This window comes from Thunnus albacares, chromosome 19 (assembly GCF_914725855.1).
Source record: "Thunnus albacares chromosome 19, fThuAlb1.1, whole genome shotgun sequence".
NCBI lineage: Eukaryota > Metazoa > Chordata > Actinopteri > Scombriformes > Scombridae > Thunnus > Thunnus albacares.
Window position 1 is genome coordinate 22,782,160 of NC_058124.1, and position 23,371 is coordinate 22,805,530.

The window sequence follows — 23,371 nt, forward strand, 5'->3', positions numbered from 1 at the left end:
TGAATATGGGGACAGTATATGGGGAAAATGGAAGTCTTCTTCGCGTATGTCCCCGTAAACCATATATGCCAGTAATTCCGTCTGTTTGATGGTCCTCCGCTGGCATCGCCAGTTAGTGACGTTGCAGTCACAGATTGGTTGCAAATACCGCCGCTCGCCCTAGATCCTACAACGTCGTCGTCACGTGACCTCTCTAAAAAAGACGAAGGAAAAGAGAGATGGCTGCTAATGTATTAGCTACTCTTGCTACTGCTTTTGGAAATTGAAGCAAAGGTAAACGTTATAAATTACATATATTTGTGTCAAAATCAATTGAAAAGGTGTTGGTAAAACCACTACTAGCTAGTCAATGTTAGTAGGATAGCAAGGTATATGCACCTTACATTTAATAACAGTTAGGTACAACTATCTTACCAAGCTGGTTTGATATAAACACAATTAGATAATACCTTTTACAGTAGTGCAACAGCCAATTTAACCAGATAGCTAGATGTGCTGTTATCTTTATTGTTATAGTTTCAAGTCAACATAAATTTATGCTCATATCCACGTGAGCTATGGTCTCTGTTGCTTCATCACTTCAAAAATGTCGGAAAGGTGTGAAAAATATTAATCATTATTTCCCAAAGCCCAAGATGAGTCCTCCAATGCCTTCATTTGTCCCCACCAACAATCCACAACTCAAATATAATCAGTTTACTATCATTAAAAAACACATTATTCACATTTGAGCTTGCTGGAACCAGAGAATTTGGACATTTGCTTTTAGAGAATGACTCTAAATGATTCTAAATGAATCGATTATCAAAATAGTTGGTGATTAATTTCATAGTTGACAACTAATCAATGAATCGATTAGTTGTTGCAGCTCTAGATGTAATGTTTTGAAATATGTTTACATTGTTGTCAGCCATGGAAGATCAGCAAGTTAATACAGGACATCAATAAAACTCAGCTACAACTCTATTGTCTGTAGTATGCTCACCAATCTCATATATATATTAATTTAGTATCTTTGGAAAATTTTCCAGCTGTCATGGAAAATGAGAGAAGACAACTGACCCCTGAGCAAGATGCCCTGGAGCACATAGTTGCTTGTAGAGATAAACCTTTCCTGGAAGGAAGGTTTATAGACCTCTTTAAAGGTAGGTATTGCATCTCCCATAGCAGGCAGATCTCTGTATTGACATTACAGGGATCTTAGGCTGCAGGGTCCCTGACACTGTATCACAGTGATGTGTTATGGTGTTAGAAGAATGACTCATGAAACAAAATATCATCAATGTTTGGGTTAGAGGAGAAGTTGGAGTGAATTAAGTGTCTTTCAGGTATTATGTATGAAACTTTTATAGATTTACTAGAAGAATATTGTCCACTTATGCCCATATACACCCTCTTATAATTGTTAAAGGGGAACTCCACTGATTTTACAGTTTTTAGGGAGTACCACTGCATATGTGAAAAAAGGTATATAAAGCCTTTTGTGGCTCAGAGTGAGCTTCATGTGGAGTTAAAAATAATCGAAGTTACCAGAACTCTGAAGCCTGCTCCTCAAATCTGCTTTTGGCTAGTGGCTCAAGGCTACATTAGCTGCTACTATCATAACACGCCCAAAACTGTACAGTTAAGTAAATCAAGTTAAGTTGCACTGTGGGTAATGTAGGTACCAGGTTTTCACAATAAAGAATGGAATAAAAAAGACGATATCTGTGGTGATTTTGATCCTTTTTTAAAAAAAACAACAACAACTGTCCATCGTGAGTAATGTTTTAGGAGTGCAATGCTAAATCAGTGGAGTACTCTTTGTAACAGCCAGGTATATTCATGTTCTTTGGGAGTTAAGACATGTTGGAAAAATGTACAGCATCACAGTTTAGAGTTAGATAAGGCTGACTGAGGGCAAATGTAATAAAATAATGATAAATAATTTCTGGAACGCTTTGATCATAAATGACTGTGTAGTGTGTCACAGTAATTAGCATTTAATAACTGACATTGAGGGTCACAGAGAGACAGAAAAATATTTTTTTACACACTATTTATTTGCATTTAGTAAACAGGCAGTATACAGTATACAGGCAGAATACTAAATGCAAAGTAATACAACCATCATGGTCACATCATGACTCCAGTAACTGTCTCAGATTAAACAACAAAGGACAGGAGTTGTATGATAGTGGGCAGTGGAATGGTTGACCAGGATTAACCTGCTGGACTAATTTTTAATTAAAATTTTTATCTTATCATTTTATAGGGAGAGGTGTGTTCACCTGGGAAACCATCGAACCATCCACCTTTGTTGTTGAATATCGGGGGAACATCTTTTCTCACAAAGGAAGGCCTCAGAAGAAATATGGTGATTCGCTGAACAATTACTTGTTTGAGTTTTCATGGATCGGAACACACTGGTGGTAAGTTATCTAGCTTGTTTTTCACCTTATCATAAAGGGGCCTTGTTGTTAGATAACCTACAGATTATTAATATGTTCTATAAGAAAACAATATAATCAACTGTAGTAATTTTAAGGATGGTTGACATTTTATTAAGAGTATTTTGCTTGCAGCATTGATGCTTCAACAGAGGACGGGACCCTTGGAAGACTTGTGAATGATGATCACATAAGTCCCAACTGTGAAATTAAGAAAATTGTTTATGAAGGAAAGCCACACTTGTGCCTATTTGCAGTGAAAAAAATATCTGCAGGTGAGGAGATAACTTACAACTATGGAGACTCCTCTTATCCATGGCGCTCAAGGGTAAGTTAATATTATAAATGGAACCTCACATTTGATTTTGTATCAGAATTAAAATTAAAAGAATTTTTTTTTGATTAAATCAAGTTTTTGACTTGGATGAATAAAATTCTCTATCATGTTATATTGCAATATGGATATTTATAATTCAGTTAAGTTTCTGAAAAAAGCTATTAGAACAACTGTTAATAGACAAAATAAACAGGGATAAATATGTTAAATAAAAATAAATAAAGGTACATCAATACACTGATGCGAAATTAAATTAATAATTGAATATAGCCATTAAGTATTTCTGCTCATTGATTTGCAACATTGCCCACAATAGTCTAATACACAGAGATGCTAAAGTTATAGATACCACAGTAGACAAATGTGTATTGTCTGACAGTATATATTGTCTTGTCACCTAACCCACAAAATCAACATATGTACAATACAGCCCTTTAAAGAAAATCCTAACACATATTTTGCTAAACCAGAGTATATTTTAATTAATGCAGTACACAAAGTGATTCAGGAAATGTGTTATGTTTAGGGCTGCAACTAACAATTACTTTCATTATTGATTAATCTATGTAGTTTTTTGTGATTAATCTGTTAATCATTTAGTATATAAAATGTCAGAAAACAGTAAAAAAAAAAAAAGATGTTGTGCACAAGTTTCCTGAGTCCAAGATGATGACTCCAAATTGCTTGTTTAGTCTGAGCAACCGTCCAAAACCCAGATATTCAACTGACAGTGATTTACACTGATATAAACAGAGAAAAGCAGATCCTCACATTTGAGAAGCTAAAACCAGCAATAAAGAAATTATTTAACCATCTAAGTTGTTGTCCATTAAATTTTTTATTGACTAATTTATTTTTTTATTATGTTTTATATTTTTTCATGTCTTTTCCATCTCCGTTGATATTTACAGGAATCATATGATGAATTAAGTTCTTTCAACATGGACTTATATGCTTCTTCATCAACAACATCAAAGAATGAAACAGTATTTAAAAGACAACATTTAACGCTTTCACCTCCTGTGAACTTTGTTTTTTGTTGCCACTCCAGCAAATACACTTGTACTGCAATAATAGAAATGGATACACATTGCTTCCAGCCTACCTCAGCTCAGTGAAAAAAATTAGACCAGGACAAGATGAGACAGAGGAGATTAAGAAAAAAATTCAAGAATATCAATGGTTATTATACAATTTATACAATTTTTCCCCCAAATTTTTAATGGCATACTGGCAAAGTAGTAGATATTAGGTTTTATTATTATATATATCATTATTATTATTATGAGCTCTATAAAATTTCTTAATCATATTTTCCAGCTTCAGGACTCAGAAGCTTCCAGTTCTGATGAATTCTACTTTGATGATGATGACGAATGTGTCAGTGGGCCAAGTCATGACAATGACAGTTTCACCAACATCACCAGTCATCTGGATTTCAGGGACAACTCACCTTTTACAGAGTCAGATTCCTTTAAAGACATGACTGCTTCATGCAGCCAGCAGGAGGACGAGGCTGCTTTCAGCTCTGATGAACTCAGCTGGGATGGAGATGATGGACCTAGTGAGGCTACACGAAACCCCAAATTCTCTACTCACAACAGCAAAAATTATTGTTATGTTTGTGGGAAAGGTGTGATTAAGAGTGCTCGACACCTTTTAACACATGCTGATGAAGAGCCTGAAATCGCCGAAGCTTTTGCATTACCCAAAAACTCCAAGGAACGAAAGAAGTTGCTTGATGATTTGCGGAACAAAGGAAACTACAAACATAATCAAGACGTGTTGAGGAATAACAGTGGAGAGCTGAAACTGCGAAGACGTCCGACATCTGTGTTAATCAATGCTAAAACATGCATGCACTGTCTATATTGTAAAGGCATGTTTCAGCGTAAGGAGCTGTGGAGGCATGTGGCCAGATGTCCTTCTAAGACAACAAACTCTGCGACAGGTGGCAAGACTAGAGTCTTAAGTGAGATTGCTCTTGCAGAGTCACCATTCTCTGAAAAACTTACATCTGATGTGTGGGAGATGCTTTTGACTATGAAACCAGATGAGGTTGCATTGGCAGTTCAAAATGATTATCTCTTATTACAGCTGGCTCAGTATCTGTCCGAGAAGTATGTATATAATCCAAATAAACATGATTATATCAGACAGAAGCTGAGAGAAATGGGAAGACTCTTGCTAGCTCTGAGAGAAAAGTCAATATTTACCATTGAAGACGCTGTCAAACCTGAAAACTTCTACCAAGTTGCTGAGGCTGTCAAAGACATTGCTGGTTTCGATGAAAAGATGCAGTGCTATAAAATACCAGGTCTTGCTTCAAAAATAGGGCATTCACTCAAAGCAATCGGCACCATTGTCCTTGCAGAAGCTTATGGCGATGAGCAGATGATGCAGGACACAAAGAAATTCATGAAACTGTGTGCAAAACAATGGACAGAGCTTTTCTCTCAAACAGCCCACGCTTCTCAGAGCGGACAAAGAGTAAACAACCCATCTACCATACCATTCACACATGATGTGCAGCTTTTCTACAAGTACCTAGAAACAGCATCAGCTACTGCCATTGAAAGCCTGAAGATGTATGAAAGCCCACAGGTCTACAACGCTCTTTGCAGAGTGATACTTGCACAGGCATCTGTCTTAAACAAATGTGCACCCGAGGTTTCAAAAATGACACTAAAGACATTTCAGGAAAGGGACGACACTACCCAAGTGTTGTCTAAGAACTTCATCAGAATAAATCTTCTGGGCAAGAGTGGCCAAAACATTGCTGTCTTGTTGACCTCTGAACTTGTCAGTGCAATAACGCTGCTTGTGAACAAGAGAGATGCATGTGGGGTGCACAGAGACAATCCCTTCTTATTTGCAAGGCCTAACTCCTCTGCTACAAGCCACTACCACGGAAGGAACTGCATCAGGGCTTTTTCAAGTCTGTGTCGTGCGAAGAACCCAGAGCATCTCAGGTCGATGCAACTTTACAAGCACATTGCAAGAGTGTTCCAGATTCTCAACCTCGAGAATGACGAGCTGGATCACCTCGCTAAATTGCTGGGCCATGACATCCGGGCTGACAGGGATTATTATCGGCTGCCAGAGGCAGCTGTTGAACTTGCAAAAATTGCAAAGCTACTTCTGGCAATGGAAAAGGGGTCTCTTGAAAGATTCAAAGGAAACTCTCTTGAGGAAATTGAGATTGAGGGTATGTTTCCAGTGTAATATAACCTGCCAGTGCTTGTTTGGAAGAGACAAATCACTTCTTAAGCTACATTTGTATATAAACTGTATCTTGCTTTTTATTCAAGATGAATTGGAGTCGGATGTGGAGCAGGGCATCCCTGATAACGCCGATGCTGAGGAGGACAATGAAGAATCAGATTGCTTTCCTCAGCAGAGTGGTACGTGATGAAGATAACCGCTCCCACTGCCTCCTGATCTGTAATATTCATTCTTTCGGGACTCTTCTTCTCTGCTTAGGTTGCCACAGTCACTGAAGTTGATAATGCATATTGCTATCCTCATTGGGATTTCACTGCATGAAAGGCAGATAGTAAAAGAATAAACAGAAAAACAGAATCATCTCAAAGGTGATGCACTATAACTGAATTGAAATGGATTAAACAGAATTAAAAAGAATGGTGATGAGGCAACCAAAATGCCATGCCGGTGACCTGGGGCTGAGGCAAAATACAATTCATGTATCTGTATTCTGTGTAGCACAGAAAAAAGTAAAGATGTAATATTATGGTGTATAGGATGTGCAAATGTATATAAGGTATGAATAATTGCCATTGGACCTTTCATGATTGCTTACAACTGCATAATCAGTAGTTCTGTCGTTTCCTTAATATTAAAAATACCAACCAAACTTTTTTTTTTTTTAAACTAGCTTATAGGTATTTTTAGAATTGTGTGACTTCTTTGTGATCAAACTTAATGTTTGTAATCACTATTCAGTTGTTTAACAGTTATAAAAATGTCTTTGGGTGAAATATCGTTACATGTGTAGAATTTAAAATGTGATATCTCAACTTTAAAGATTTTTATTTTTGGATCAAACCATGTCCAGAATGTTATAGAAAACCGTTTTTTTTAAACTCACCAGAAGTGACAGAACTGCTCGGGCAGTGGTGAGTTGTAAAATAAAGACACCACAGAAGAAAGGTGTTATTGTCACACAAGTGGACTAAGTGAAGTTTGCTAATGCTATTTAATATTTTGGAAAATTTTCCAGATGTTGTGGCACAACAGGGGAGTCAACTGACTCCTGAGCAAGATGCCCTGGAGCACATAAAGGCTTACAGAGACAAACCGTCCCTAGAGGAAAGGTTTATTGACCCGTCTAAAGGTAGGTGATGCATCTCCCATAGCAGTCCATTCATTCATGTTCCAGGTAGTCATTTACAACTGGCAGGAGGAGTCAGTTTTAATCATTTTTTTGTGGTATGAGAAGCTACGATGTCCATTTTAAACATATGCATCACTCCAGGCTCTAAGTGCAGTTGATACTCTAACCCTTTTTTCTGACCTGCTTATCTGCAAAAGCACATCTTAGAAAACAAAACCTTGCATCACTCTGGTAGCCTAAAGATGCATGCCACATAACCACAACGTGTGTGGTTCAATTCCGGTAGCGGACCTTTGTTGCATGTCAACTCCCCGGCTCTCTCTCCCCATCGCTTCCTGTCTACTCTCTCTCTAATGCATCCCCACCCCTAAAAAACCAAATACAAAACCACACACTTAAAGTTTTCTTAAAAACACTGTCAGGTTGTGACCATATTAGCAAGAACACAGAAGACACCTTGAAAATCCTTCTATATACACCACCTAACAAATCCAGGCTAACATGATGAAATGATCTTCAGTTTTTTCTTCAAACGCAGATGAAGGATTAATTTGTTGATTTTGAATGGAGTAGTCTTGAATAGCTCACTCTTATCTTGGAATTAAAACTACATGAGTAGAGTCAAAACCTTGATCAGCACTCAAAAAGTAATTGTCTGGTTGGGCAGAATGGCTACAAACTTTTTTTTACTAGAGCGTCACAGCTACAGTTGACTTAAAGTTGAGGATTATCACTTACATACCTCTGCCACATCCTGTAATAAAAGACAGATCTCTCTGTAGGGTAGGCATGTTTTATGATTATTGTTTAATTGCTACATGGTTTGGGGTGTTTAATGTTTTATTAGAACAAGCTATCAAGGGGACAGTTGTATAATAACTGTTTTTATACCACCTAAACTGTTTTTTCTTTTTTCTTTTGTAGGGAGAGGTGTGTTCACCAGTGAATTCATTGCACCATCCACATTCGTTGTTGAGTATCGGGGGAACATCTTCCCTCACACAGAAACCAGGAAAAAGAAATGTGGTGATACTCTGAACAGTTATTTCTTTGACTTTTCGTGGAATGGAACAAACTGGCGGTGAGTTTACTGATTGTTTTTTAGTTAGTTTTTTGTTTTTGGTAAAAGCAGTTATCTTGTCTCTAAATGATCAATATCAGTTTATGTTATAGGGAAAAATTCACAGAATCCCAGTTGATGTAAAAAAGTGTAAACAAGCATGCATACATAACTCGTTAAATTAAGTTTTTTACCTCATACGCATACTGCATGATTTTCTTATGTGTTCAATTTATTAAAAAAATTAACGATTTATTAAAGATCAAATAGTTCAACATTCATTAACAAGTGTGCATTTGGACAAGTTGCACAGAATGGGAAAAGATGTAAAGCATTTAAAAAATATTTTATTCACTGATAAGATTGACTTGTTTCACAGAATGACAAAATCTGTTGCTACCATCAGTCAATGTGATAAAAAGCAGCAATTTTAAGAGTATTTTTCTTGCAGCATTGATGCTTCTAAAGAGGACGGGACCCTTGGAAGACTTGTGAATGACGATCACATAAGTCCCAATTGTGAAATGAAGAAAATTGTCTGTGAAGGAAAACCACATTTGTGCCTATTTGCAGTGAAGAAAATATCTGCAGGCGAGGAGATAACTTACAACTATGGGGACTCCTCTCATCCATGGCGCTCAAGGGTACGTTTATGTCAGATTACATGCCTTGCTTTTGAATTTGGCTTTAAATATTATTATTATTTATGTATTTGCCCAGTAAAACAAAGCAGCAGAAACAATAACAACAAAAGAGAAGAAGCAAATTGTGCAGGTGAGATTTATAAAAACCCGTAGAGGCTTATAGAGGGAATGTCACCTCAGTATGCATTATAAACAAATACAAAAGTCATGTAATCCACAAAAATAAGCAGTAAAGTAGTCAGCATAAATCAAGCAAAGACATAAAATAAATATAATAATGTAATGAGTGTGTGTATACAAATGTGTGTGCACAAGTACACACTTGTAAATATATCCCTTATTTTTGACAGAAATAGGTTGTTTGTTTTTATTACCTCCTCAGCAACTCAAGTACATCTGTTGACATTAGTTGCAGACATGTCAACAAATGTTTTTACTGTTCTTTGCTCCTCTGTATATAAATGGGTGGACAAAATGTAAGAAAATCTTCTCAATTTAATTCAGTCCAATACAACACCTCAAAAATTACCACAATCTATCTGACATATAACAGATACTGAACATTATAAGCTTTGTAAAGGTAGGATTTATAACAGAGAAGTTGTACTGGATTGCATTACATTGTATAAGTGTACCTAATTAACTGTTATAGCCTTTGGAAATTTGGCTTGAAATAGTAAAAATGCATATATGATATCAACGGAAAATCTGAGTGAAAATAAACGTTCACAACTCTTAGAAAACCTAGTTCAGCGCAGTTTGCTGATTAGACCATTTAAGTCTATGTAGGCGTGGTAGATCATGTTTGGATTGGCATCCGTACCGGCCACTGGGGGTTAGCTAACGACTGGGTCTTCATGGAGTAGAGCCGCGCTTCCTACTCACTGAGCCTTACCTCCAATATGGTAAACATACTGCATTTATTACATGCACCATTATTACTAAATGAGGCAGAGCAATAGCTAAACATAAGACTGACCGGGCAAGAGAGAGCAGGAGAGTAGGAGGGAGGGAGGGAAGCCATCGCTAGCAGCTAAGCTAAAGTAACTAGCAGATCTGAAAAGCGTGATAACAACTGTTTTAACAGCGAGAAACTCACTAAAAGAAGGAGAAAGCTGAGAGTGCTTGAGCAGAACTAATGTACTTTTAAATGTACAACGGGTAATTAGTCGCAGTAATGAAGAATATAGAAAAATTGACAGGGTAGAGATGCAGGAACGCTGTCAAGAAACACAGAAACCGGAAATAAGACTTTACGCTTACGTCGGCACGTCACGTCGTGTTCCATTGGTTCGTGGAATTCTTCTTCTTCTTTGCATTTATTGGCGGATTGCAATACCAAGTTATAGGCGCATACCGCCACCTACCGCACCAGAGTATGTAGAACGGGATCCAGTTTACAATAGCCTACTCAAACAAACAAACAAAAAAAACAAAACTATACTATATTCTGTTAAATAAGCCAGTGCTTACTAAGAATTCTACTACCCCTCTCTGAATTTCCCTCACCTTATCACCACTAGTTCCTACTATCCCCTCCAAATCCCATCCCCAGTTTGGCCTCTCTCACCCTTTGTTGTAACTCTCTCTTCATTATATTTGACACAGTGCATTAATAGGTGTTCAACATTTTCAGTTATATTACAATGTGCACTTCACTTTTCCTAATAGAAATAGTGTCTTATTTAAACCAGTGTGATCGAATCTCAGTAGGATAGCACCACCTCCTTTCTTCTATTTCTTCTTTTATCACTCAAACTGTTTTTGTATCCTATAGTGTGTTTCACCTTTACTGTCCTCGTCTCACTTTTTCTGCCAAAGTTCTAATAATTAATTTCTTTTTAATTAGTGCTTTCCCTTCTCCTTTTCCAAACAGAACGTCCATTATGTCTCATATTTAGTGCTCTTTTTGTCATCCTATCTGCAAATTCATTACCCTTTAATCCCATATGTGCAGGTACCCAACAAAATTCTACCACTATTCCCATTCTCTGAAATTTTAAATTAACTTTAAATAAACATCGCAAAATTTCAAACAATAAATCTTTCCTGATTGATTTCAAGCTTTGTAAGCTCATAAGAACTGCAGCAGAGTCAATACACAGTACACTACTCTATCAGGTCTTACTTCTGCTACCCACTGCAGACCAATAATCACCGCCATCGTCTCAGCTACATAAACTGATAACTTTTCTGTAAATCTATTTGCTAAACGAATAGGTTTGCAGAATTAATTGAGTAATTTCCGTAATAAACGCCCGAGCATAACCACCCAATGTCAGGAAAGTTTACAAAAATTTAAATAACAATATTTCGAATTTGGATTGAAACAAATTTCTAATGCATTTTAGATGCTTACTATTATGTACATAAGACCCTAAATTACATAGTTAGAAGGCTATTGTGGATTTGGGTTTCCAGTGGTGTAAAAAACGTGTACATTTCAGCCTTTGTAAAGGATATTTATGCACATTCTTGCCGTCACAGGGCATATTAATTCAAGTTAATGCAAGACAACACACAGGACTCTGTGAAGGACATATGTTATGTTTGCTGATTTCTTCATGACTTCTTAATCTTCTTCATATTTACAGGAATCCGGTGAAGGACTGAGTAGGTCACAAACAGACCGAAATGCTGCTGCGTCTTCACAAGGGCGTGAAAGGGTATGTGTTGAATGGATTTTTCTGTATTAAGCTGTAGTTAGATGTTGCATTGGTGGGTTTAGCTGTTATACACTGACTGCAAACCTTAACATGTCAGTTTGACAATTATTTAAATCAATGCAAGTTACAAAATTCATATCTTAAAAGTGCTTCTATAGTTCATAAAATTGCTTATTTAGCAAGACAAAACCCAAATTTATTTTGAGTACATTTCTAGATATGAAATTTAGTGAAGAAGCAAATATTCTCCTCTAAGTTCACACTCAAACCAGTTTCCCAGCGCAGCAGCAGAGAAACAGCATTGGTTAAGTCTGTAACAGACCAGAGCTAAAAAACTAGTAACTATTTGACTTACACCAGTCAGGTAGTCAGAAAGTGGGCTCCAATGGGATGCCCATGATGCCATGTTTCATGCTGGGCTTGCTTCTGTTTTTTGAGTCTCTCAGTCCCCTAGTGATCAAACATTGCTTTAATACATTAACTGAAGTGTTAATGTGTCTCTGGCTACAGCAGCATCAATACAGCTGTAATAGTAGCACATGTACATTAATTGATGAAGCCTAATGTCAGTGGGACAGAGAAGTCAGAGAAAGAGACGAGAGCAAGCTAAAGAGTGAAGTCTAAAACAGTGAACATGGAATACAGCTCCCACATTGGGTATGTTTAAAAAGTTTAAAATGTGAGCAGTTAATATTTTATGGTATTTTGTGAAAGTACATGATTAGCATGGTTTTGTGTGTGGTTACTTGCTCCAGGTTGAGGACTCAGCAGCCTGCGGCTCTGCAGAATCCTGCAGTGATGGAAGTTTTATCAGCAACACCAACCAGAAGAACAATCCAGATTTCACTGAGTCTGATTGTTATAAAGAGCAGAGCGTTGTGCAACAACCCACAGATGCTTCATGCGTCCAGCAGGAGGACAAGGGTGATGACAGCCCTGATGGGTCAGACTCTGATGGCGACTCCACACACAGTGACGCTTCATCACAGTTGGAAGACCCTTACTGTTCCAGTAACAGAAATTTCTGTTACGTTTGTGGGGAATCTAAGACCAAAATTGCTCGTCACCTTTACACCCACAGAGATGAAGAGGCTGATATTGCTGCAGTGTTTGCATTACCCCGAAACTCCAAGGAACGGAAAAGACTACTGTATGAGTTACGAAACAGAGGAAATTACAAACATAATCAGGAGGTTCTGCAGAGTCACTCTGGACAACTGAAAGTGAGAAGGAAAGCGAGCATGCTCAACACTGATAAAAAAGTGTTTGCAGTCTGTCTCTATTGTAAAGGCACGTATGTTCGTAAGGTAATGTGGCGGCATTTGCAAAAGTGTCCTTCAAAGAAATGTATGAAATCTCCATTAGGGGTCAGGGCTAAAATCTCAACTATGGTAGCTGTTGCGGAGTCAACAGACTCCCAAGAACTTTCGTCAGATTTGAGCAGCATCCTCAATAAACTGAAGAAAGATGATATTGCATCTGTAGTTCAGAGTGATTTCCACATATTGCAGATTGCACAGTATTTGCTCCGCAATACTGAAAGTAAAGCAAAAAATTATACATACATCCAACAGAGGGTGAGGGAGTTGGGAAGACTCCTGTTAACATTGAAAACAAAGTCAATATTTAGCTTTGAAGAAGCTATCAAACCCCAAAACTTCAGCAAACTTCTTGAAGCTGTCAGAGAGGTCACAGGTTTCAATGAGGAGATGAACTCCTTCGAGAGACCAACTGTCTTCCAGAAATTGGGAGTTTCACTGAAGAATATTGGTGACCTTAATCTTGCTAGGGCTTTAAAAGAAGATGCAGATAAACAGACAATACATGAAGCGGAGGCATTTGTAAAATTGTGTGCCGAAGAATGGGTATCCACATCCCCATCTAAACCAAAAATCAACAGCCCATCAACTGTACCGTTCATACAGGATGTTCAGCTCTTCTACCAGTGCATGGAAAAGACAGCATCTTCTGGAGTTGGAAGCCTGACGATGTATGAAAGCCCACAGGTCTATAATGCACTTCTCAGAGTCACGGTTGCACAAGTGTCAGTCTTAAACAAAAATGCGTTAGAAGTTTCAAAAGTAACACTCAAGTCATTCAAGAAATGGGACGAGACTGAGCCTCATGACAATGCTGCTGTTTGCCAGTCACAGCTTGAGCAAATTCTGACCAAGGGCTCCATGAAGATCAATGTTACGAGCAATGGTGGCAAAAAAGTAGCTGTTATGCTTACCCCTGAACTGCTCAGTGCAATAAAACTGCTTGTGAGCAAGAGAGAATCATGTGGTGTACATGAAAATAATCCCTTCTTATTTGGGAGACCTGTTGCCACTTATATGAGCTTCTACCAGGGACACCAGTGCGTCAGGACTTTTACAGATCGGTGTAAGGCAAAGAAACCCGAGCACCTCAGGTCTGCGTATTTTCGTAAGTACATTACGAGAGTGTTCCAGATTCTCAGCCTCACGAATGACGAACTCGATCAGCTAGCCAAACTGTTGGGCTGTGATATTCGGACGGACAAGGACTACTATCAGTCACCAGAGGCAGCTGTCGACATTGCAAAAATTTCAGTGTTGCTGTTGGCAACGGAGAATGGATCTCTTGAGAAATTCCAAAGAAAAACTCTTGAGGAAATTGAGATTCCAGGTATGTGTCCAATTAAATCCTTACAGAATATCTAACCTGCCAAGACAACAGTGTGTTTTTTAGTCAATAAGGGGCTTAACATCAGTAAAATCAAAATTAGTTATTTAAGTTTTCTGTTTTAGCTGAGGGTGATATCAGTTTTGCAGAAGAAATAACATTAGTGCCTTAATATTGATTACGCCCAGCCCTATTAGCATGACACATGTATACATATCTTGCTTTCCTTTGAAGATAAATTGGAGCCGGAAGTGGAGCAGGACAACCCTAAAAACAGTGATGCTGAGGACGACAATGAAGAATCAGAAAGTTCTCTTCAGCTGAGCGGTATGTCACAGACATGAACTCTCCATGTAGCCACTGGTCTGTATTATACATTGTTTCAAAGTAGTTTTCCCCAACAGAGATTTCCAAGGGCATCGAAGCTGAAAATTCACATTACATCACTCTACATTTGTTTTACTGACAAAAGATTATCCACCAATAAATCCAAAATAAGACAGAAAAATTTAAAACATTTGGAAATGGTGTTACATTTAAAGGTATTTTGTGCACTAATGAGGATTAAATTCAATAGATTTTCTCATCTCTACCTAATTTAGCTCTTTTTACAAAATTGATATTAGAAATTTCAGTGCTACTGCACATGAGAAAGTGGAGGATTAGTTTAAAAGTCCACATCAAAACAATGATGCTTGAGATAATGTATGTACTTTCTGGCTATCAGTCTCAAGCTATAAATTATTATAAATTAAGTCTTGTTTTCTTTAAATAAAAGAAGGTAACTTGTATCTGTGTCAGTGAATCTTACAGTTTATGAAGGTAGAGAGAGAACATTTCAGATGAGGAGCGTTTACAGTAATATGGTAGAAGATGAAAGAAGAATGAAAATGTAGCTGTAATTGATCTACAAAATAAAAGATCATTTTTTACTCCTTTACTGTCCGTCATTTAAGCTTTTCAGTGAATGCATCACGTACAAAATGCAACAGAAATTTCTCAGGACGAGGCCACTACCTCCAAAGGCAGGTGATAGATTTAGCTATTTCTACTCTAAACATTACTGAGACATGCTCCTTTTTAAAACTACATTACACATAAGAGAGGTTGCTGAAAGGTGCTCTCAAGCCATTTAAGGAGAAGTCTTGTTATATCAGTTGTGTGGTGACCATGGAGCTAGTTTCACTTTTTTATGTTTCCATTTCACTAAAGTTGTAACATCAGCAGAATTCTTAGTGAAGGACAGTAAGAAGCAAAATAAATCCATTATATTACATTACATTTGTTTTTTTTCTTTTATCAGATGTGTGGGTGCTCAAATACAGTATACATGTAAACAAGATATGCTGATTCTTTACTCAAATTACTTAAAGTGTGACTTTGATTCAACAAAAGATGTGACCTTTATTAACTAACAAGGAGTTTGGTGACTTGGTCTAAGAGATTTGTTCACATAATGTCAAAATCTATTATTTATAAGATCTATGAATTTATACTTCACCAGCAGAATGGAAATAAAACCCATAAATAAAAAGTAAATAGTGAACAACAAAAATAACTTCTGCCTTTATCTCTTCCAGCTCGTTCCTCTTCAAAACGCTCCTTTTCAGCTCCTAAAAACCCCCCCAGCAGAGCTTGCAGAGTTTCTTCTTCAAAGAAACGTGGCCCACGCAAGAGCACTAAGCGTGAAAAGGTGTCTTCTGGGCTGAATAAAGAAAAAAGTGACGAGGTGAACGCAGAGAAGGATGACAGGTCAGAGGAAATGTCTCCGAGCTGTGCTGTCAACACACGTGAGGAAACACCGTCTCGTAGCAATGACAACGCATCAAACATTTGTTTTAGTGATGATGATGAAGACATGAATGTGGACTTTGACATGGACATAGACACTGATGAGGACACTGTCAGAAATGTGGAAAATGATGGAGCTGGTGACACAAACAGCCCAGCAGCAACTCCTGTGAGAACAGATGTTAAAGTTATGAGAAAGAGGGACAAACACAGCAGTGATAATAAGAAGAAAGGCAACAAACACACCCCTGACATTTACCTGGAAGACACCATGGACACTGATACATTGAACAATAAGGAGAAAGAAGATCAAAAGAAAGGAGGGGAAGAAAATAACTGGATGGATGTGGATCGCAGGGATTCTTCTGCCATCTTAAATAAAGGTAAAATAATCTGAAGTTAGAATACAATCATTGATGCTGTGCTTCTCAGTTGTATTGTGTTCTCATGAAATGATTTGTATGAGACATATAAATAGGATTTATCTTAGTGCTGGTTATGATTCAATAGATTTATGATTTGAATTAGTTTTGCCCCTCTTCATGTTATTTTCCTTAACTCCAAACAGGACTAAGAGTTTAACGCCATGCTGTCAGCACTGTGAGGCTGTACGCACAGTGGTGCTTTAAGCTAAATGCTAACATCAGCACACTAACATGCTCACAATGACAATGCTAACATGCTGACGGTTAGCAGGTAATATTTACCAGGTTCGCCATCTTAGTTTTTCCATTTATCTGTTTGCTAACAGTTGCTAATTAGCACTAAATACAAAGTTCGACTGAGGCTGGTGGGAATTAGTTTTACAGGTATTTTTTGTCATAAACTAAAGTATTTGACAAATTTATGTTTTGACCTCATGGTGGTGCTTGATTAAAAAGTGAAGGGATCACCAAAGTCAATAGAATTTATCCTCTAGGGACTTTAAATATCTGTAGCAAATGTCACAAGCAATCCATCTAATAGTTGTAAAGATATTTCACTCAAACCCAAAAAATGTCAACCTGCTGGTGGCACTTGAGGTAAAGTCAGCGGATTATCAAATCCAGTTGGATACGTCCTGAGGGACACATTCATGGAAAGCCATCCAACAGTTACTGAGAAATTTTACTTTGACCAAAAATTGCACCAAAGTCTTTAGAATACATCCTCTGGGAACCATTAATGTCTGTATAAAATATCATCCAGTAGATGTCGAGCTTTTTCACTGAATAAGTCAAAACTTTGGCCTGGTGATGAAAAGTCAGGGAATCAGTATCAGGATTCATCCTCTGGAGACCATGAATGTCTGTACTGTCACGGCAATCCAAAGAGTAGTTGTTTAGTTGTTTCAGTCTGGACGGGGGGGTGAATACTTTTTATAGGCACCTTGTATATCTGTAAAAAGAAATTAATAGTGAAGGGACCTTTTTGTTTTGTTTTTCATAAAATGGTGTTGTGTAAGTATTGGTGTTCTTTGTGGCATTGGAACTGTTTCTCATTTCTCACTTTTTTTTATCAAATTTTCTTACAGGAAAGAAGAAGAAATTATTGGCTGCACTGACTGGGACGAAAGAAGTGAAGATATTAATCCCAAAACTGGACATTGTGAGTCTCCCAATTTCTTGCTGTTTTCTGTCATAACTAAAAAAACTGGTTCAAAGTATGAATTAAAACTTTATTTATATTCACGCTTTTGACAACCACATGATTTTTCTACTGTGTAATGGCTGACGTGAATGTGCTCACTTTTAGCTGTGGATTTATTTTCCTCTGGTTTTTCCAGGTTATTCATACTGTATACAGTCAAAGAATAAAAAAAATTAATTTTCTATTGTAATATAAGGTGTAGTCTTCAAGGTACACATCCTTTGCTGAACAAGCATCACAGGCTGTTTTTGTTTTTTTGTCCTAGGAGAAGTTACAGGTTCCAGTCCACATGTCCCAGTTACCATCTTTGTGTCACTCTTTCAAGTCGCCATTGAAAGATCTTCCCATCTATGACGACGACAACACCCACGCTAGCTACACAAAGGTAGAGCAACACAGTTCTGAGTCTTTGGTGTTTGCCTCACATTTCAACTACTGCCACCAGTTGTGTTTTTGGGTGAAATGTCTCTAACTGTAGGATGATCTTCCATGATTTGATTCATACATTCATGTTCGTCAAATGATAAACTGTAATCACTTCAATGTAAAATACCTACAAAACTAATTACATTCCCATCAGCCTCAGCTGTACTTTGTGTTTAGTGCTAATTTAGAAAATGTTATCATGCTAACAAGAGATGAAATTACAAATAATTTTTAAAAATCTTTTGCAGTTTCATATTTCTCACATTTCTAATTTGGACATGTAATTATTTAGCCTGCTTTGGGGCCAATGTGAACCATTTTTAATCATTTGAGTGCAAAGATTTAAAAAAAAAAAAACATGAAAAAGTACGCACTCTATGACAGTATAGGTCAAATCTTTAAAAAAAAAAACAAGGTTTCACAGCTATTAAGTGTTGTATTACTATTTTAATGTCATGTGTTTGTCTGCCTTTAGTTCATTTGCATTTGTGTATATAAAACCTACCCAACAAAATAAGATTAATCAAACAAGCCATGTTTTTTTAAAATCTGTTCTTTTGTATATCAGGCCATGCAGATGACCTGCTCCCACTGCAAGAAGAACATGATATTAGGCCAAACGGCTTACCAGAAGAAAGGATTCACAGACGTCTTCTGCTCAAAAAGCTGCCTATTAGAAATGTTCCCTGTCGTCAAAACAGTCACCAAGACGTGTCATTACTGTCTCAAGTGAGTCTGTGAAATACATCACCTAATCTCAAAGGACTAGACTGGTGTTCTTGTATGTACTGTAGTAGCCTGTGCAGTACAAAAGCATGTTTTAGTGGTTTCAATTTTTGAAGAACTAGTGGAGGCTTAAAACTTGCTTGGTACTAAATCTATCATGGTGAAAAATGTGCGCTGTTTTTTTTTAAGTTGCTGGTTTAAACCTCCAGTGATTCCCACCTTTGACAACAGTAAAAGAACACAATGTTCACAGCGATGGATTATTTATCAGTCTGTGTATTTCAAGTTTCTACGAGTTGAATTTCATAATGTTCCCAAATGAATTGAAACCAATGGCTGCCTAGAAGGTAGCAAAAATGCAATAAAAATCTAATAAGGGACTGCACTTTGGAAAATGTAGACGTTAAACCTACAATATGTTTTTTTTTCTACTTGAGGGCAGCGGAAACAAGCTGGGAACACAACACTGACTGCCTTTCATTTTGATATGGCAAACTTGTTAACAAACAGTTTACCTTTTTAGCTCCGGTCTGGTCTCCACTAACCCCTGAGTAAAATATCTGGCACTTTAAATGCTCCACTATGTTCACCAGCTAGTTGCTGACTTTGCCTGTATGCAGTTTGGTGATGGGCAGGTAGTGTACAGTCGATATTTAGACCTTTTTGCTGAAAACAGCTGCCTGTTTAGGCCGAAAACAAGGCTATGAGAGTGGTTAGAGTGAACAAAAAGAGTAAAGTTTTAAGCCTTAAAACCAAAACAATGAGCTGAAAGTTGCTATAAAGCTCCGTGGAGCTGAGCGGAATCACTATGAGCGGCCGCTTTCACATTACACATCATCATTTGATTCATTATTATAAAAATATTGATCATAGCTGCTTTAAATAGATATCAAAGTTTGCTTTACTGTAGAAAATCACATCCTTCAAAGTTATTAAATTAGCTAATCACGCAGGCCTCTAAACATCTTCTTTTCCCTGATTATCTGATCAGATCCTTTTATACACAAATCATTGCGTCAGTTTATTCACCATGTTAAAGGCTGACATTGTAATAAACCGCTTATCGTCTCCCCTCTTTATTCTGTCAGGGCGATATCACAGCTTTTGGACCTTATCATGGCTGCAGTGGACATTAATGGAACTATGAAGGACTTCTGCAGCCAGACGTGCCTCTCCTCTTTCAAGTCCAACCCCGCGTCCACCCGAACACCACAATCAATCTGCAGCAAGTGCAACAAATTCTGCACTGTAAGAGAAAATATATATATTCAGAATTTTCTTCAACTTTTGAAATCATTGCCAACAAAAATGTTTATTTAAGCTATTGTCTTTGTTGTACTCATTCTTCTTTTATCAACCCTTCTATAGAGCACATGTGAGCTAACGCTGGACGAGGCTGTCCACAAGTTTTGCAGCGACGCCTGCTTGGAGAGTTTCTGCAGGGACAACATGGTTGTCTGTGAGAACTGCAGCTGCTACTGCCACAAGAAACCGCTTGTCCTGAAGATGGAGGAGGGCACCAAAACCATCTGCAGTGAAAATTGTCTGAACGAGTTCAAAGAGGTGCAGAAAAAAATGAAATTACAGACACCTAATTTGACAAAGACAGAAAACACACGTATTACAAGGACAACAGGGCCTCATATAGTCGGCAAGTTTAGAGCAATTTATTTCATAGATGAAAGTATAGGAGACTTTACATATGCAAATACAATTAAATAAGGTTATAACTGTAGAGAAGGTAGTAGACTTAGTGGAATAATTACCAGAACAAATATAAACCAAACATATTTTATACATTTTTGGTCAGATTTAGTTTTGTTTTAGTTTATTGTTTAGTTCTACAGCAGTGAAACAGAAGCAGAGTTGATGGAAAACCGCTAAAATATACAGAAGGTAAAATAACAAAATCGGAATTATCTGGTTGAGGTTATTCTACCATTATCATATAATAAATAGAATCAAATCAAAACCAAATCACATTTAACTTTATTATCTAAAGGAAACGGGGAAGAAAATTGATTTAATCAAAGGTGCAAAAACATGCAGATGGAATACAAAAATACAACGATGGAAACAAATCATAAAAAGAAACAATACCAAAAAAAACGCTGCACAAAGTTATCTGAGTGCTATGTTCTCCCTACATAACTGCTGGCTCCCTAAATAAAAAATACACTCCTCTAATCCCCTCACACACACAAAACTGTTGCCCAGAATACTGCAGTTATGACTATAGAACTTAAAATAAAACATAAATACAGTAAAACAAATAAGCAAAATAACAAAATGAAAGTGATCTGGTGAAATACACTTCAAGGATAAAGCTGTGGTTATTCTACATATTTTTTACTGTCAACAAATCCCATAAAAACACCAAAACCAACAATGTCTTTGTTAGTCTTTCAACACTCTCCTACCCTCTCTGTGGCACTCAGCCAGCCAGCAGCGAGCTAATATCGTTATTAACCCACAGAGTATTTACTGAGACGAGATTAAATGGTGCATTTGTTAGGCACTATTCTCAGCCACAGATTAATACACATTTGGGTGTGCTAGTGAATATTTATGGTACAAAGATCGTCAGCCCAGTTGCTGTTCAGATCCTGTTGCGCATCTATTTCTGCGATTATGGTAACAAGCAGTGAGCGGCCAAAAAGCACTAATGAAAGTTTACATATCTAATAAAGACTATGTAGAAACCTTGAAGCTCAAATTATATACAGTATGACATAGACCTTGTTGGAAATATGCACCATTTATTTATTATTTAATGGATTGCATCATATTTCAAAGTGTTCCTAATATTTAGTCCCCCTCACTTTTCAATATAAAACATGAAAACATTCTTATGAATATTATATTCCATTTCTGCCAATATCACCCTAAATCTTACACATGGGTCCATTAAAACTCCTTTTTGGTCTTGGAAAAAGCAGTTTACAAAACAATCTCACCTCGAGGTCCATTTGGTAGACCTTGTGAGATAGTTTTGTGCCTAAAGTGGTCAGTAAAAAATGGAAATTTGAACATCTAGCGTGATCAAAAAGCTCCTGAACAGCCATTAAATGCATCTTGGGGTGAGATTATTTCGTCAACGTCAGATAAATTTTTTATGATATGTCAGAATTTGTTGAGTTTCTCATTTTTATTGGTACTTTTTGGCTGCTCGCAGCACCTGTACCGTAATTGCAGGAGTATACGAGCAGTAGCTTCTAGTGGGCGGTTGACTTCACCGTGCTTTACATGTCGGGTCCGATGCTGGTCTGGTAGTGTTTACATGGTCCGCACATAGCGAAGAATCTCCGACTTTTCTTCATCTTTGCATCTTCTCCGAGGCCAGCGCTGGAAAATGAAGTGCTCTGTACCGGGCTGTGGAAATGTCCGCACCTCGAGATTATCCACACAACACAAATTTCACGTTTTTCCCTCCAATCCGGCGCTTTGCTGCGAGTGGCTGGAAGCCATCAAAAACCCCCGTTTCGATCCGAAAGTTACAACCACGTTCATGACCAGGATCCACGGGCTGCGAGTGTGCAGTGACCACTTCAGACATCAGGACTACATCGGAGGGCAGAGAAGTTATTACGCTGCGCTGAAGCGAGGATCTGTCCCATCACTTTTCTCCTGGCCAGAGTCTGAATCAGACACCGTAACGTTACCGACAACAAGTCTGTCCCAACAGGAGGTAACTGTAAATCTGCACAGATTAGCAGTGAATCAGGGCAACTGGCTAATATGTGTTTTTTGGGGTTTTTCTAACATTAACATTTCCTGGATTACGTGTAATATAATGCATCTGTAGCTTTACACATTGCATTATATTAATTAGATTTAGTTCCCCTGTTTTTTCCTGATAGTAGACTATCACAAATCCAGCTGTTGATGCAGCACACAAGGTAATGTTTACATTTCAGCGCAATGCCACGGAAACGCTACTCCGAGCATGCGCAGCGGCGCCTACCCGTCAAACTATTTACAAAGATGGTGAATAAGGCCACTATTATTAGTCTCTGGAACTGTCTCAAAATAAACTACAGTGGGTGTACTCATGGTTATAAAAGAAACATGTTATGCAGTGCAGTAGCAGGGTGGTGTGTGTTTGTTAGTGTTTGGGCAGAAATAGAAGTCTGTGGGCACAGAGGAGTAAGCTATAATAGGCTTTGGCTGCACAGGTGGTGCTTGTTATGATAAATTCATTGTTTGTTTTCGTCTTTTAGTGGGATTTTATTGACAGTAACAAAATATATCGACAACTTCATCCCTATCACATTAAAACTCAAAAGAAGCAATTATTCTGTCAAGTGATAATTGTTTGGTCTATAAAACGTCAGAAAATTCAAAAATATTTCCTTCGAAAGTTTTCAGAGCACAAGCTGACTCTTTAAATGGCATGTTTTGTCTAACTAACAGTCCCAAACCCAAAGACATTCAATTTACAATGATATAAAACAGTGAGAAGTAGCAAATTCATGTTTGAGAAGCTGTAGCCACAGAATGTTTGACATTTTCACCTGATAAATGACTAAAATGATTATTAGCATCAATATTATCAAAATTATATACAATAACTTTCTTTTCTGTGTTCATAAACAGAATTACAGAATAATTTACACAGTATAGTATGTATGACGTGTTAAAAAACAACCAGAACACCACCACC

At 37.5% G+C, this 23,371-nt stretch overlaps 1 protein-coding gene across 2 annotated transcripts in view; it reads left to right on the forward strand.

Moving 5' to 3' along the window:
* Nucleotides 1–15: 15 nt before the first annotated feature.
* The window catches only part of LOC122969511, a 45,736-nt gene continuing 22,380 nt past the window's right edge, over nucleotides 16–23,371 (forward strand). Inside the window, exons 1-19 of one of the 2 annotated variants that reach the window (XM_044335236.1) lie at nucleotides 16–273; nucleotides 1,032–1,145; nucleotides 2,255–2,411; nucleotides 2,565–2,757; nucleotides 3,678–3,752; nucleotides 4,087–5,974; nucleotides 6,078–6,170; nucleotides 7,007–7,120; nucleotides 8,045–8,201; nucleotides 8,632–8,824; nucleotides 11,419–11,490; nucleotides 12,246–14,139; nucleotides 14,371–14,463; nucleotides 15,717–16,310; nucleotides 17,441–17,514; nucleotides 17,822–17,941; nucleotides 18,551–18,711; nucleotides 19,797–19,956; nucleotides 20,077–20,271. In XM_044335236.1, the coding sequence (XP_044191171.1) occupies nucleotides 1,037–1,145; nucleotides 2,255–2,411; nucleotides 2,565–2,757; nucleotides 3,678–3,752; nucleotides 4,087–5,974; nucleotides 6,078–6,170; nucleotides 7,007–7,120; nucleotides 8,045–8,201; nucleotides 8,632–8,824; nucleotides 11,419–11,490; nucleotides 12,246–14,139; nucleotides 14,371–14,463; nucleotides 15,717–16,310; nucleotides 17,441–17,514; nucleotides 17,822–17,941; nucleotides 18,551–18,711; nucleotides 19,797–19,956; nucleotides 20,077–20,271 (6,342 nt within the window). In that variant the 5' untranslated portion in view covers nucleotides 16–273; nucleotides 1,032–1,036. Of the gene's footprint in view, nucleotides 274–1,031; nucleotides 1,146–2,254; nucleotides 2,412–2,564; nucleotides 2,758–3,677; nucleotides 3,753–4,086; nucleotides 5,975–6,077; nucleotides 6,171–7,006; nucleotides 7,121–8,044; nucleotides 8,202–8,631; nucleotides 8,825–9,625; nucleotides 9,730–11,418; nucleotides 11,491–12,245; nucleotides 14,140–14,370; nucleotides 14,464–15,716; nucleotides 16,311–17,440; nucleotides 17,515–17,821; nucleotides 17,942–18,550; nucleotides 18,712–19,796; nucleotides 19,957–20,076; nucleotides 20,272–23,371 lie in introns of those variants that run through there. The other variant, XM_044335237.1, reaches the window with a different exon arrangement.